Source organism: Thermobia domestica, chromosome 1, assembly GCF_964235325.1.
Source record: "Thermobia domestica chromosome 1, izTheDome1.hap1.1, whole genome shotgun sequence".
Lineage (NCBI taxonomy): Eukaryota > Metazoa > Arthropoda > Insecta > Zygentoma > Lepismatidae > Thermobia > Thermobia domestica.
The window spans coordinates 389,339,832-389,352,200 of record NC_137454.1 but is presented as its reverse complement, the minus strand read 5'-3'; the positions used below and the strand labels follow the sequence as shown (position 1 = coordinate 389,352,200).

General features: G+C 37.4%; 1 protein-coding gene across 1 annotated transcript in view; it reads right to left on the bottom strand.

Moving 5' to 3' along the window:
• The window catches only part of LOC145682881 (ionotropic receptor 84a-like), a 62,565-nt gene that overhangs the window by 12,294 nt on the left and 37,902 nt on the right, over positions 1-12,369 (bottom strand). Inside the window, exons 4-7 of the mRNA XM_081754245.1 lie at positions 5,041-5,385; positions 3,022-3,137; positions 2,557-2,724; positions 129-349 (exon numbers count right to left, since the gene is read on the bottom strand). Coding sequence (XP_081610371.1) covers positions 129-349; positions 2,557-2,724; positions 3,022-3,137; positions 5,041-5,385 — 850 coding nt within the window. The remainder of the gene's footprint in view (positions 1-128; positions 350-2,556; positions 2,725-3,021; positions 3,138-5,040; positions 5,386-12,369) is intronic.

The following is a 12,369-nucleotide window of genomic DNA, read 5'->3' as shown; positions in this document are numbered from 1 at the left end:
CTGTAATATTTGTGCCTCACATCATAACGAATGCCTTTAAACTGAAGAAAAAAACATGGGTCGCCTCAAGTCAGAAAAGGGGTGGATGGGGTGAATTCAGCTTCACCGTCACTGCCGATGCAACTTACCTTGTTGACATAATGTGCTCAGTGACCATAAAATGGCTTCTGCAAAGGATGACATAAAGTGGTCCTTGGATGCCTTCGCTTGAATACAGGAACCAATGGAAAGAGTTGAAGCTAGGAAGACAACCAATCCTGTAGCAGCTACCCAGAGTGAAATTGCGAACGGAGCTATAAGGACGTTATAGACAGAATTTGCTCGCGGTTGTCGTACATAGGCTGCTAACCTAAAATAAAAATACATAAACAAAGATAATATATTCGTAAAATACAGTTTAAGGTTTAGTAAAACAAAGTATCAAAAGATAATCCACCAATATCGGTAGTAAAGATAATGACATATGAATCTGACAAAGTTAAATACCGGCATCATAGAATATGTTTGTTTGAACTTTAATGTATCTACTCAGTATTTAGACTATATGAAATAAGAATCTGGTCAGTTGTTAGCTCAGCACAGTACATTTTCAAAATGTCTTGTCAAAATCACGTATTATGTCATAAATGACAGTGCAAAGTACTGCAAACAAGTCTTTTGAGTGACCTGAAGAAAATTTGTTTATAACTTTTTGTTTACAAAACTAGATTCAATAAAATACTAGCTGTGAACTAGAAATATACTCAAGTCACTGTTTATCTACTACAAAATTCAGCAAATTGCAGTTTTTTTTTGTGATTATACTAGGAAAAATGTGCATTGGATAGCAAGTCATGAAACCGTTTCAAATTTCTGTGCAAGGGCAATCATGTTGTGGTTTCCAAGGCGGGAGGGAGAGGCAAGTATAAGCGACGTTTCAAAAATAGTTTCAAATTTTGCTGTAACTAATGTAAAAAATACTATTGGATTTTCGATATTCTGAAGTACAATTTCCTCTAGGGGGGCAAGCGCCCCACCTTGCCCTCCCTGATGGGCGCCTTTGTTTCTATATGCTGACAAAATACTATAGCTGAACTTTTGAACGTAGAAATATCAATTCTGATGAGTAAAGATGTATGACTATCTGACGAAAAATAAAAAAAGATGAAGACGTTTACTTCTTCAGAAGAAAGTGGAACTCCTGAAAAGATTTTGACCGGCCTTCTTTGGATGAGCCAGAAGTTGATTCTGCCCGCTCAGCAATGTACTTATATGTGTGAAAGTACAGCGCGTAGAACCAAATGCAAACACATGGCTCCAGGGCGTTTTACATATGACACCAGGGCCAACACGCTTTGCAATTCAATACCTAACTGATCAGTATATAACATATTTAGTGCATTTTTTTATCGATTATTAATGGCGGGTTATTGTCGCTCTTCAACTGCTGTAAATAAAATGAGGTACAGAGACCCCCCCCCAAAAAAAAAAATTGGACAGTGTCATGAGAGCTTGCAACAGGGGACAAAAGAGAGCAATTTTCTTTACCCCTGGATTTTCGAAATGAACTTAGTTCTTCGAAATTTGCAGTCAAGACAAATTAGATTTGCTTACTCCCTACCACAATATTTAGTATATTTAATGTAGCTAATGAAATTATGCAATACGTATCAATAATAACAGTGTGTAGATTCCAAAAGAGAAATAATGATGCTGTAACCCAAAGGAGCCAAAGAGTTGAGTGATTTTGAACGTGGTCGAATAATGGGACAATGTGGCATCGGTGTAAGCTAAAAATTGATTTCTCGGAATCTTCAGGTTCCATTGTCTACCATCAATCGGATTATTACCCAGTTTCAAACATGTCAAATGGCAAATATGAAACAAGTTTCTGGCCAACCAGGTCCAACTCAACGCCAGTTTAGACCAGTATGTGGAACAAAATCTCAAATGCGTAGGTGCAGACCTGGCAGAACATCTGAAAGTGAGCTGAGTTATAGCTGTCAGATATCTGCAACAACTGAACTATCATAGAACAGCTTCAAGGAGTATATCCGTGCTTTCCATAGCCAATATTTTAAAAAAAACAGTGGGCAACAAACATGATGGGGCATGATGTTAACTTTGAACCGTAGATAATTTTCTCTAATAAGTTCATATTTTCTCAATGTTTACCCTTTGGACGCACATGGGTCTGGAGGCAACTCCTTCAAGAATTCCACTTGGGCCACTTACAACCAGTGATCAAACATAGAGTGTTTTCACTGATTGTGAACGGAGCCGTTTGGAGGTATGGACGTTTCAAGTTACTGGAATATGTTGGCACGCTCAACAGCGCTTAATACATTGACATTTTGCGGACGGGCCTGGTACCGATATTTTCCATTGGATTCTTTCCAAAAACAATAATTCTATTTGTGGGAAATGCCCTCACCTTTCCATACTACGAAAAACATCCAACCATGACAGTCACAAAATGGCATCCAAAAACTGGCATAAGTCAATTGAACATGTCCGGGCTATTCTATACCGTGCGAAAACATTCAATTTTTAATTGATTTACGAGCTAATACTTACTGCAATGCATGTGTCGTATGCGGGAAATATACTGCTTGAGTTCTCTCAGATGTCACTGCTGTTGAGCTGATGGCCAAATCAGCCGACCCATTGAGTAAGAGGGCTACCATGCCTTGCCAAACTCCATTTAATTTGTGGCCCCAAAATCCTGCTTCTACAGCCACTACACTGAAGGAAAATTGAAAGATCATTAGGTTATAACCACTGAGATGAGCAACAAAAAAGCCATCACTACATCATGCTGACTGGGACGAAAACATCAATTGTGACCTGAAAAAATCAGGATCTCTACTCTGGTAGGCAGCATGGTACAAAGCTGTCTACTCTGGTTTAGGGCTAATTTGTTTCTTGTCCAAATTTCAGTTAGTAAAAATGTTCGTTTGATAATTGACTTACTAACTATGTGTTTTAACATCGCTCTATGAATTAAATTGAAAGAAAATATAGAAGCTGATGATAACTTACCTGAAATTTAAAAAGTCTTGCAAATTGTTCAAAGCCTCAGTGGCAAATCCACTTTTAAACGACCAGCCTTGCTCTGATAATTCCATCAGGGTATCATAGCTATATTCGGGATCGTGCTTTCAAATAAAAACAAAAATTGTATATAAAAATAATATAAGAAAATAGTTATTTCCATAAATACATAATATTAAATTGAGTGCTTCCTTTTTGCATATGCTTGAAAAGTACTGGAGATGGTTATGTAGGACTTATTTAAAGTTTCAAGTTTTATTCATATTGTAACCAGAAAATTTGCCACCTTAAAGGCTAGTTCACACATAAAGCGCAGTGTCACGATCGTGCCGTGGTTCACAAACTTTCTTTTCAAACTGTGACATTGACAAATTCATTGTATGCTCTTTTCTAATTCTCACGTGACTTACTATGCCCCACCGTTCCCCTGCCAAGACCTGAAACCACCGTGGTCGGTCTCGATGGCCGCGATGCTTCGGCTTTGTTGGGAGTATTCGAAGGGACACGAAGTTCGGACCAGAACCAGTAACAACGCCTCCCCTTTGCTTATTTCAATCTCAAAAAACTGAAATCATGTTTAAGGAAAACTTGAAGAAATTACTGGCAAAAGTACTTTAATAATGTCGTTACACAAGAGTTACAGTTAATAAGAAACAGTTAAGCAATAATTAATTGTAAACTAACAAGCTCTGGCATTTTAGTACAAATCATGGTACTTCTATAACACTAGATCAGTGGCGTATTTTGTTGGCTACCAGGCCTACCGGCGGTAGCCCTAGAATATTACAAAATAAAGTTATTATTGCCTAATATAAACTAAATTATAATAATAATTTTATGCTTTAGTATCTTCTTTCAATGATACAAGTTTCTGAGAACTGTATGGATTTAGAAACATCCACTAATTCTTTGCAGGCAGTCTGTCTCGCTTCATTTGGAGGTCTTCGATATGGGAACGCAGTAGAAACCACTTCCCTAGTTACTCTACTACACGAAGAATCATGTAGTTAACACCACAGGGCATTCCCCTTCGCTCCACCGCCACCCACAGCGTACGAACGGGCTGTCAGGTAACACAAGTTGTCTCTAGAAAAAGCGGTTTCTTGTTCGTGAGTGAAGAGTAAAGGGAAATTATACGAGTAATGACAGTGTATTTTGGGGGTCTCTGGGAATTGTCTCGGACACCTTGAGCCTAGTTCCGTAGCGGTTTGCGTCAACGCAACGAAAATTTTGTGTTTTACAGTATTTTGCGACAGTTGGTATAGCTGTTATGAATACTTGTTTCATTATTTGCGTTTCATTGCGAAGGCTCTTACAGACTGAGGCTCCTTCGTTGCTAGTCGCTCATCTCAGCATTCTTTATCACTCCCACAGCTTTCATTTACTCTAGTGAGTAGGGTTATCACTTATCCAATACAAAATGTAAATATACTTCATTTAAGAGAAGAAGGTAGAAATGTACGATCGTTTCTTCGTAGTACTAATGAGATACGTTTTGCTAGTGAAAAGAAAATGATATTTATCTACTTGATAAAAGGAAAATGTGTTGTAAGGCTTTCTTCTTTTCAAGAGTGTATAATAACGTGGAAACTAAATAATAATAATAGTAATAATAATAATAATAATAATAATAATAATAATAATAATAATAATAATAATAATAATAATAATAATAATAATAATAATAATAATAATAATAATAATGTAGAGGTGTTACAAAGGTTAGTGGTAGCCCAAGCCATCAAACCAGTATATGCCACAGTACTGGATGTATTTTAGCGGTATTTATCATGGTAGTAAGTAAACATATAATACAGTTTATATTTTGTTTCAATTTTATGTAATACTTTTTTTGATAGGGATGATTTTCCAAAATTTCTGTATAACGTAAATGATTTCCAATGATGAAAATTTAAAAAAAAATGTCATTTTACAGAATGACCTGTGAATATATCTAATATTTTATTGAATTGGAATGAATGGATAATAAAAAAAAATGAATCTTACCACTCCTGCAACGCGTAATATTGATCCTAGCATATTTTTGCCTCTGATGATTGCCAAACTCGTGGCAGATCTCTGGATTGCCTCGTCCATAGAAACACGACGCACAACTAAAGGTCCGTTGATGCTTACACCAAGACGATACACTTCGTACAGCTCAGCCATATCTGGTCTCACGAAGACAGTAACTGTCACATCCGACGAGAGGAAGGCGTTCAGATGCTGTAGCTTGTTCTGAACAAAGTTTTCCACAGATGAATTACTAAAAATGTTGAATCTCTCTTCTTTTGTTGGGATTAAGATAAATGTCCAGGCGTAAGAGCTGGTAAACAAGTTTCTCTTCGAAATCTGGAACAAAATCCATAAAGTTAAATTTTGAAATGTTGATAAATTGTAAATAGATTACTATACAAAATATGTCTCAATGAGAGAACAAGGATTCAATTCTGTGTAATTTTCCTCTTGTTGTTTTTATACTAGGAATATGAGCTGAAAACTTTCATCACTGATTGCCCATAGTATTTTGGTAGTTTATTTATATACAGGGTGTTTCAAAAAGAATATCGGTGTTCTAAGGCCTTGTAGCATTCATTACATTTAACATACAATTATAGATAATGCATAAAATGAAAGAGCAACTCAAACAGCTTGTGCTACAAGTGTTCAATGTGAACACCATTAGCCACGCGATACACATCGAGTCGATAGGCGAGTTCTTCCCAAACCTTGAGTAATTTGTTTGTAGTAATTGTTACAACAACTACTCCAATTCTCTTTCTTAGTAGCGGAGGCATATACACATGATCCTTCATGAATCCCCAAAGGTAAAAAATTGCATGGAGTCCAATCTAGTGAACGTGGAGGCCATGCGAAACAAGCTCTGTCATTCGGCCCCTTACGACCAATCCAGTGGTCGGGTACAACGTTCTTTAACCAATCTTTTATAACGGCAGACAGAGGAAACAGTGTATGCGTATGCGTGCGTACAAAACTGAGTTACTCTTTCATTTGGTGTATTGTTTATAATCAGGAGCGTCATTTCACATTTTGCTTGGGGGGGGGGGGGCAAGACTCCTTCATATTAGTAAAAATTTCGCGTTTCTCACTGATTTACTACTATTCTATTGATAAAATCTATATATATATATATATATATATATATATCAAACTCAGGGGGAAAATGCCCCTCCCTGCCCCCCTAAATGACGCCCCTGTTTATAATTGTAATAAATAGTACAAAGCCTTAAAACTCCGATATTCATTTTGAAACACCCTGTATTTGTACATACTTCTTTGCATTACCGGCATCTATGACCTTAAGGTCGTGACGTATGAAGGTTAACGTTCCTTGGAGAGCACATTATTCGGAGAAGGCAGGAAGCGACCTGGGATCTGTGTATTGGGTACCATCCCGGCATTTGCCTGACTTGAATGAGAGAAACCCAGGAAAAGCTTAAATAAGAATGGCTGGCCTGAAAAAAACTGTTACACGTTTTCGACCAAATGTCCCGCACCGGAAATCGAACCCGCGACCGCTTGCACCAAAGCCGAGAGCGTTAGCGACTACACTACGCGGAGCTACTAGCATTTTAGTGGTAAACAAAGTTCTGATACGTTCAGTCATACGTCCGGACTGGTATAGTCAACGGCTCGACGTGAGCAAAGAATTCCCAGCCGGTTGCCTTTGTACTCAAACAAAGACAATGTGAGGATGGCCGAAATTCTCCTAAGAAGTCTTAAACGAATGCGGATGTGTTCTATTCGTTACACGTATTTGCCATCCCCCTGAAGTGATTGGACTTAGCTGCAATATTCCTCACATGTGTCAATGGAACATGGGTCATATCAATGGTATGATGAATCCTTGGATGCCTCTTGGAAATGGTTTATCTGTAGCAATTTTAGCAGATTTGCTGCCAGTGTTTGCAAATTTAGCTGTTTTACAGGTTATTCTAGCCATTTTCACGTCCCGATTAACCAGTAAAACTGTAGTTAAGCTATTGTCTATAATTTTGACCAATCCTGCACTCAATACTGCCATGTTTCTATTTATTTGACTTTGCGAATCTTAAATATTTTTCAATATTTTCTTTTTTTAAAAAAATCAAATGAAAATAACATAAACTTTGACTGCTCTTTTCCAATCCTTTTGCATCTAGTAGTTCTAACTTACACCGCTAAATCCAGCACCATAACTTGGAACTTTTCCTGAAGGGGCAAACATTAATATTTGAGCCCTCTAGAAAAGTATTAAGTTGGACCCGTGGGAAAATTTGAAGTTTCCCGCCCCTCCTAAAAATTTGAAACCTTAATAAACGGTTCTATTGCTTCTAGGAGCCTTAGCATTTTATTAAAATAGAACCCAGATTATGATTACGGGTTTTTCTGTATTTATTGTTCCTCTTAGTGAAACATTTTGTTCAGATGATAAGGTAGTAATAACACCTAAAATTATTTTCAGTTCTTTTCGAAATGGTGAAACCATGTCATGTTTTACAAGTTAAATTTACGGGACAATATTTGACTATACTTGTAGCCTTAAGAAATACGAGGTGAAATCAAAAATAAAGGGACTCGCAACTTCTCGCACTAGGGTTTGGTAACACTGCTAGTATCCAGCGCTGAATTAGTGTCGTCTGCAACGCTTCTAGACAACGTGTCACTCTTACTAACGATATTTTCAGATTGCTCTTGGTTGGAAGATGTTTATAGTGCTTTACATAAATCCTTAGTCAATACTGAATTTATGAGTATTTTAAACACGAATGAGTAATACTTCCGGAAATAACTTTTTTTGCGCCCTGTTTTAAGTTGGTCACAAAATTTATACAATAGGAGTCAAGGTGGAACAAAATGAACCCTGCGACGCTTTTAACCGTTCCTATTACTACTATTATTCCTACTCCTTCTACTACTACTACTACTACTACTACTAACTTTACTTCTTCTTCTTCTTCTTATCTTCACACAAGTAAGTAAATCCTTGTTTGAGTATCATTTTCATCTTATTTTAATGGAGAAAATGTTATGAAAATTAAAAAACAAAACTTCCTTGGGCCGGGCTTGAACCCCCGTCAAAAACGATTTCTATTACTAGCAATTTGCGCTGGTACGCTCGGCCAGGAAGGCCGACAGCAGGAATTCTTTGATTTCTGCTATATGTAAGCTATGTGCCAAGAAACGGATAACGCCAACCAAACAGAACCGTGTATTTAGTTCCTTCCCCGAGTGAGTCCTTTTTGAATTTGTTGTTTTCTGATAACTACCAGTTGTAAGCAAATTACAAGTTTCTTCCCATGACGTAATGCTGTATTTCAAAATGTTTGGTGATAGTTTCTCTGTATATGCAAAACCTGCATTCTTTCGTCATTATACCGATTAGGGAAAATTAAAAACTTTATATCTAAAAATGTATCTTCCTCTCCACCTACGTCATCTCTGGACGGAAGAAAAGAATAGGCTTTGTAAAAGTGTAAAAACTGCCCGGTAGATACTCCTAGTAACAAGAGAACTCTTTTTCAATAACAATTCAGGAATTCTGTAGTAAGTTCCATATTTCTTTGCTTGTTTTGCTGGAAATGTATCTTCTTTATAAGCAAGAGCTAAATATCTAGGAATTTGAACACTTTCCTTACTAGACTACCTACTATTTTCAACTTTTACACGACAACTTAGGCAGACATACTTAATATATACTTTAAAATTTTGATTCAGATAAGGTATTATGGAGATATTTGTTGTTAGTCATGTTTTTGTGCAAAACATTGATAGGTGGCTGAAATTTACAAAATTGATTTCTAGTGTTACACAAGCAGAGCCAGAGCCGTAACTTGTGGGGAGACAGGGGAGCAACTGCTCCCCGCTATTCGTGGGGGGTCCGTTTTAAGACAAAATTTTCTTACTCTATATACGATACGAACATGAAATTATAAATGAAGCATCAAACAGGTTCACTACATTGCATAAACAAAACAGCACACAAAAAGTAAATAAAACAAAAATGAGTCGTGGGCCCATTCCAATAAAAAAAAAGTCTACTATTAGGGGCCCTAGAAATAATATTTATTCGTATGGCTTTGAGATTTGTTAATTTTCTCCCTTAATTAATTTGTCATGTATGGACGGGCCCAGAAGCGTAACTAACGGCCCCGCATAACTTGCCGTGCGGGAGGGCCTACAAGCTCCGAGGGATCCATAAAGAGTAAGAGAAAGATGGAAATAGGGGGCCCAAGAATTAGGAAAACTTCTTTTCTAGGGGGCCCAAATACGCGTATTAATGCTGGCGCCTCCGTCTGATGTTCCGATAGTACCTTATTTACCGTATGTGAATCAAGTAAAAGATCTGTCGGCAATTGAAGACAGTTTTGTAGAAGGCAATACAAGTAAAGAACAAGGACCTATATCAAGTCGAAATGAACCTCGTGGAACAACAAGCAAGCGTTAAGTGTCATATAAGTTATTTGTCTCTTTGATGTGTTTCTCAACAGATTCATGTTCCCTGCTAAATTACGTCGCCATTTTCAATCGTGTTACCGAGGTCATCAAAATAAACCAAATGATTTTCAGCAGAAGTACGACAAATTATTACCGGCCCAAGAATTAATGGGTGATATCAATAAAACGGAGAAGTTACTCATTGTTCCCAATTTTGTAGTAGTTACTCGCATTGGTATCAATAAAAAGAGAACTGAGCACTACTCGTCTCGGCTGACCTCAGAGAAGCCCTTTTGAAGTAACCACACCTCTATTCTCGAGCCGAGTAACTACTCCGCGTTTGATATCAATAAAAATCAAAGACTCCTCTGTGATGCTAGTAACTTCTCCAAATTTATGGAGCAAGCTAAATAGGTGACTCCGTGTTAAATATGGCAGATTGTATGATTGTTTTCCTACGTAGATAAACTTATAAACTGCGTAGAAATGTTGCAAAAACATTACAGGTTCATGAAAGAAAATGTAGAGTGGTTAGCACAAACATTTTTAGGAGAATCAACCTAAATTTGGGGTGGTGCACTACGTACTGAGGAAAAGATGCGAGTTTTCTTGCGTTACGTGAGTGAACCTGGATTCCAGGTCGGAATGTCAGGGGATTCTGGTGTTGCTCAAAGTAATGTATCTATGACTACTACAAATGCAATGGATGTAATTATTGCAATATCTGAAAATTGATTGTTTCCGGAAGTGTGCGTAATATGCAAATAGCAAAGGCAGAGTGGCAAGAACAATATACATTTCCGGGTGCTATCGGAGCACTTGACTATACACACGTGGCAATAAAGAGACCTAGTACTTTGGAAAAGAATACGCTAATAGGAAGAGCTCCTTCGTGGCTAAGCGTTTAGCGTACATGCTTTTGGTATGAGAGACCCACGTTCGATTCCCGGCGGGAGCTCACGTGGTTCGGATTCCATGTTAATCAGTGGGTCCCGTCTCATATAGCCTCCCTACTGAAAAGGACGTTAAACTAAAAAACAATTCAACTCAACGTTGGTAGGAAGGGTGTATACATGAGAATGTATTTTTTATGCCAAGGCGAAAGGGGACACGTATGGTGTGGAAAATGCAATCGGATGGATGTGCTTTATGATGTGACTGGCTGGACTTTTAAAAAAAAGAAAGAAAGAAAGAAAAAACAAAGGGGCTAAGCGTCTGATTTCGTTCTTAAAGCCAAACAATCTACAAAGACCTTGGACAACACGTGATATGCGCTTGTCGTGTTAATCTTGATATTGCTGGATTCGAACTTTCTTGTTTATCGTTTTTTTTTTTTTTTTTGCTTTATTTTTGTTTTATTCTCGCTCGAATATTAAAGATTCTCTTTTGGATTTGTGTCTCAGTCGTAGATGTATTTGATATTTCGTTGCATTTCACTGTAATTGCCTTCAAAGCTTCGCTTACTTTCTGAACTGTGACTTTGAAAGTATCACTGGAAACTCTTTTATAATATCCACAAATGCACTTTACCCACAACGAAATGACCGCCCAACAGATGGGGGAAATGAGTAACCACTTCTTTTATTGATAACGACTCAGTGCTACGTGCAGAGGAAGCGCGAGTAAACGTTCATAAATCTGGAGCAGACTAGATCTGAGTAGTGGCTTGTTTTATTGATACGAAATTGAGGGAGGAGATTACTCCAGGTGTAGTTACTCCGATTCTCGAGCAGGACTACTCAAGAGTAGTTACTTATTTTTATTGATATCACCCAATGTTTCAAGTGTTTCACACTGACAAGGAACGAACATGAACGTGTTATCCGGACATCCGAATCAAAGCTAGTCCATTCGATAAACATAACAAATATATGTTCATGCACAAAAAATTAGGTGCCATGAACAACAGAGTAAGTCCCAGGGGTCCATTAACCCTTTCGGACCCATGTGGCCAAAGTAGCGCACACGGGAGTGTCACTTTTTGAATCCTCTCCTGTGTGGACACTAATTTAAAACATCAGGATATTTTTTTGGCCAAATATGGTCGGACCATATTTTATCATATTAGTGTCTTTTTCTTCTGAGCGTCGAATTTCTTCTCAAATTTCAGCTCAAATAAAAAATTCGAGAATTTTCGAATTTCGAATTTTCTTTTTTTTTTCTTTTTCCCTGTAGCTTCCTTAGTTGTAACAAGATCTCCTTAAGGCTTGTCAGGTACATATCTTGGATGGATACCTAATTGTTGATATCAATTGGACCGGCCCGCGCGCAGTGTTACCAACTAGGGAAATAAAAATGTTCCTAAATTTAGGCAAACAATTCGAAATTTTTGTTTTTATAAATCCATACCTATACATCTGAGCGCAAGTCAATTTACGCCAGTCGAACACTGGTCCTTACTGAACAAAAGCAGTTACAGATCGTTACAATAGGGTTAGGGGGTGCATGAAAAATTCGTATTTACGTTCCAACCCTTGATTTTTCTAGTTTTTCTCTACTTTTCTGTTTACCGTAATATATTTTTTAATTAGAAGTTTTGTTTCTTAAATATCGCCATGATACTTGTAGGATATATTAGTGGTGTGCCAATGTTTATTTTAAGATAGTTTGCGTCTGTTTAGTAGTAGTGTTGCCATCTACAGAAAATTCCCTATTTTAGGGGGAATTTTGGAAAAAATCATTTTTCCCTTCTATTATATCCCCCTTGCTAGCTACATTGGAACAAACGTACCACCATCTGAAAGGCTTCTCTTTGGCCTACAGAACGCACCGTAAAAAGTTTCAATAGAATAATTAGAGAAGCTGTATCCCCGGCATATCTATTGATGTTTCCTTCTGAGGCGTAAAAAGTGTCAAAATTTCATGTGTATAATCACAGAGATTATTTTCTTTCTCTCT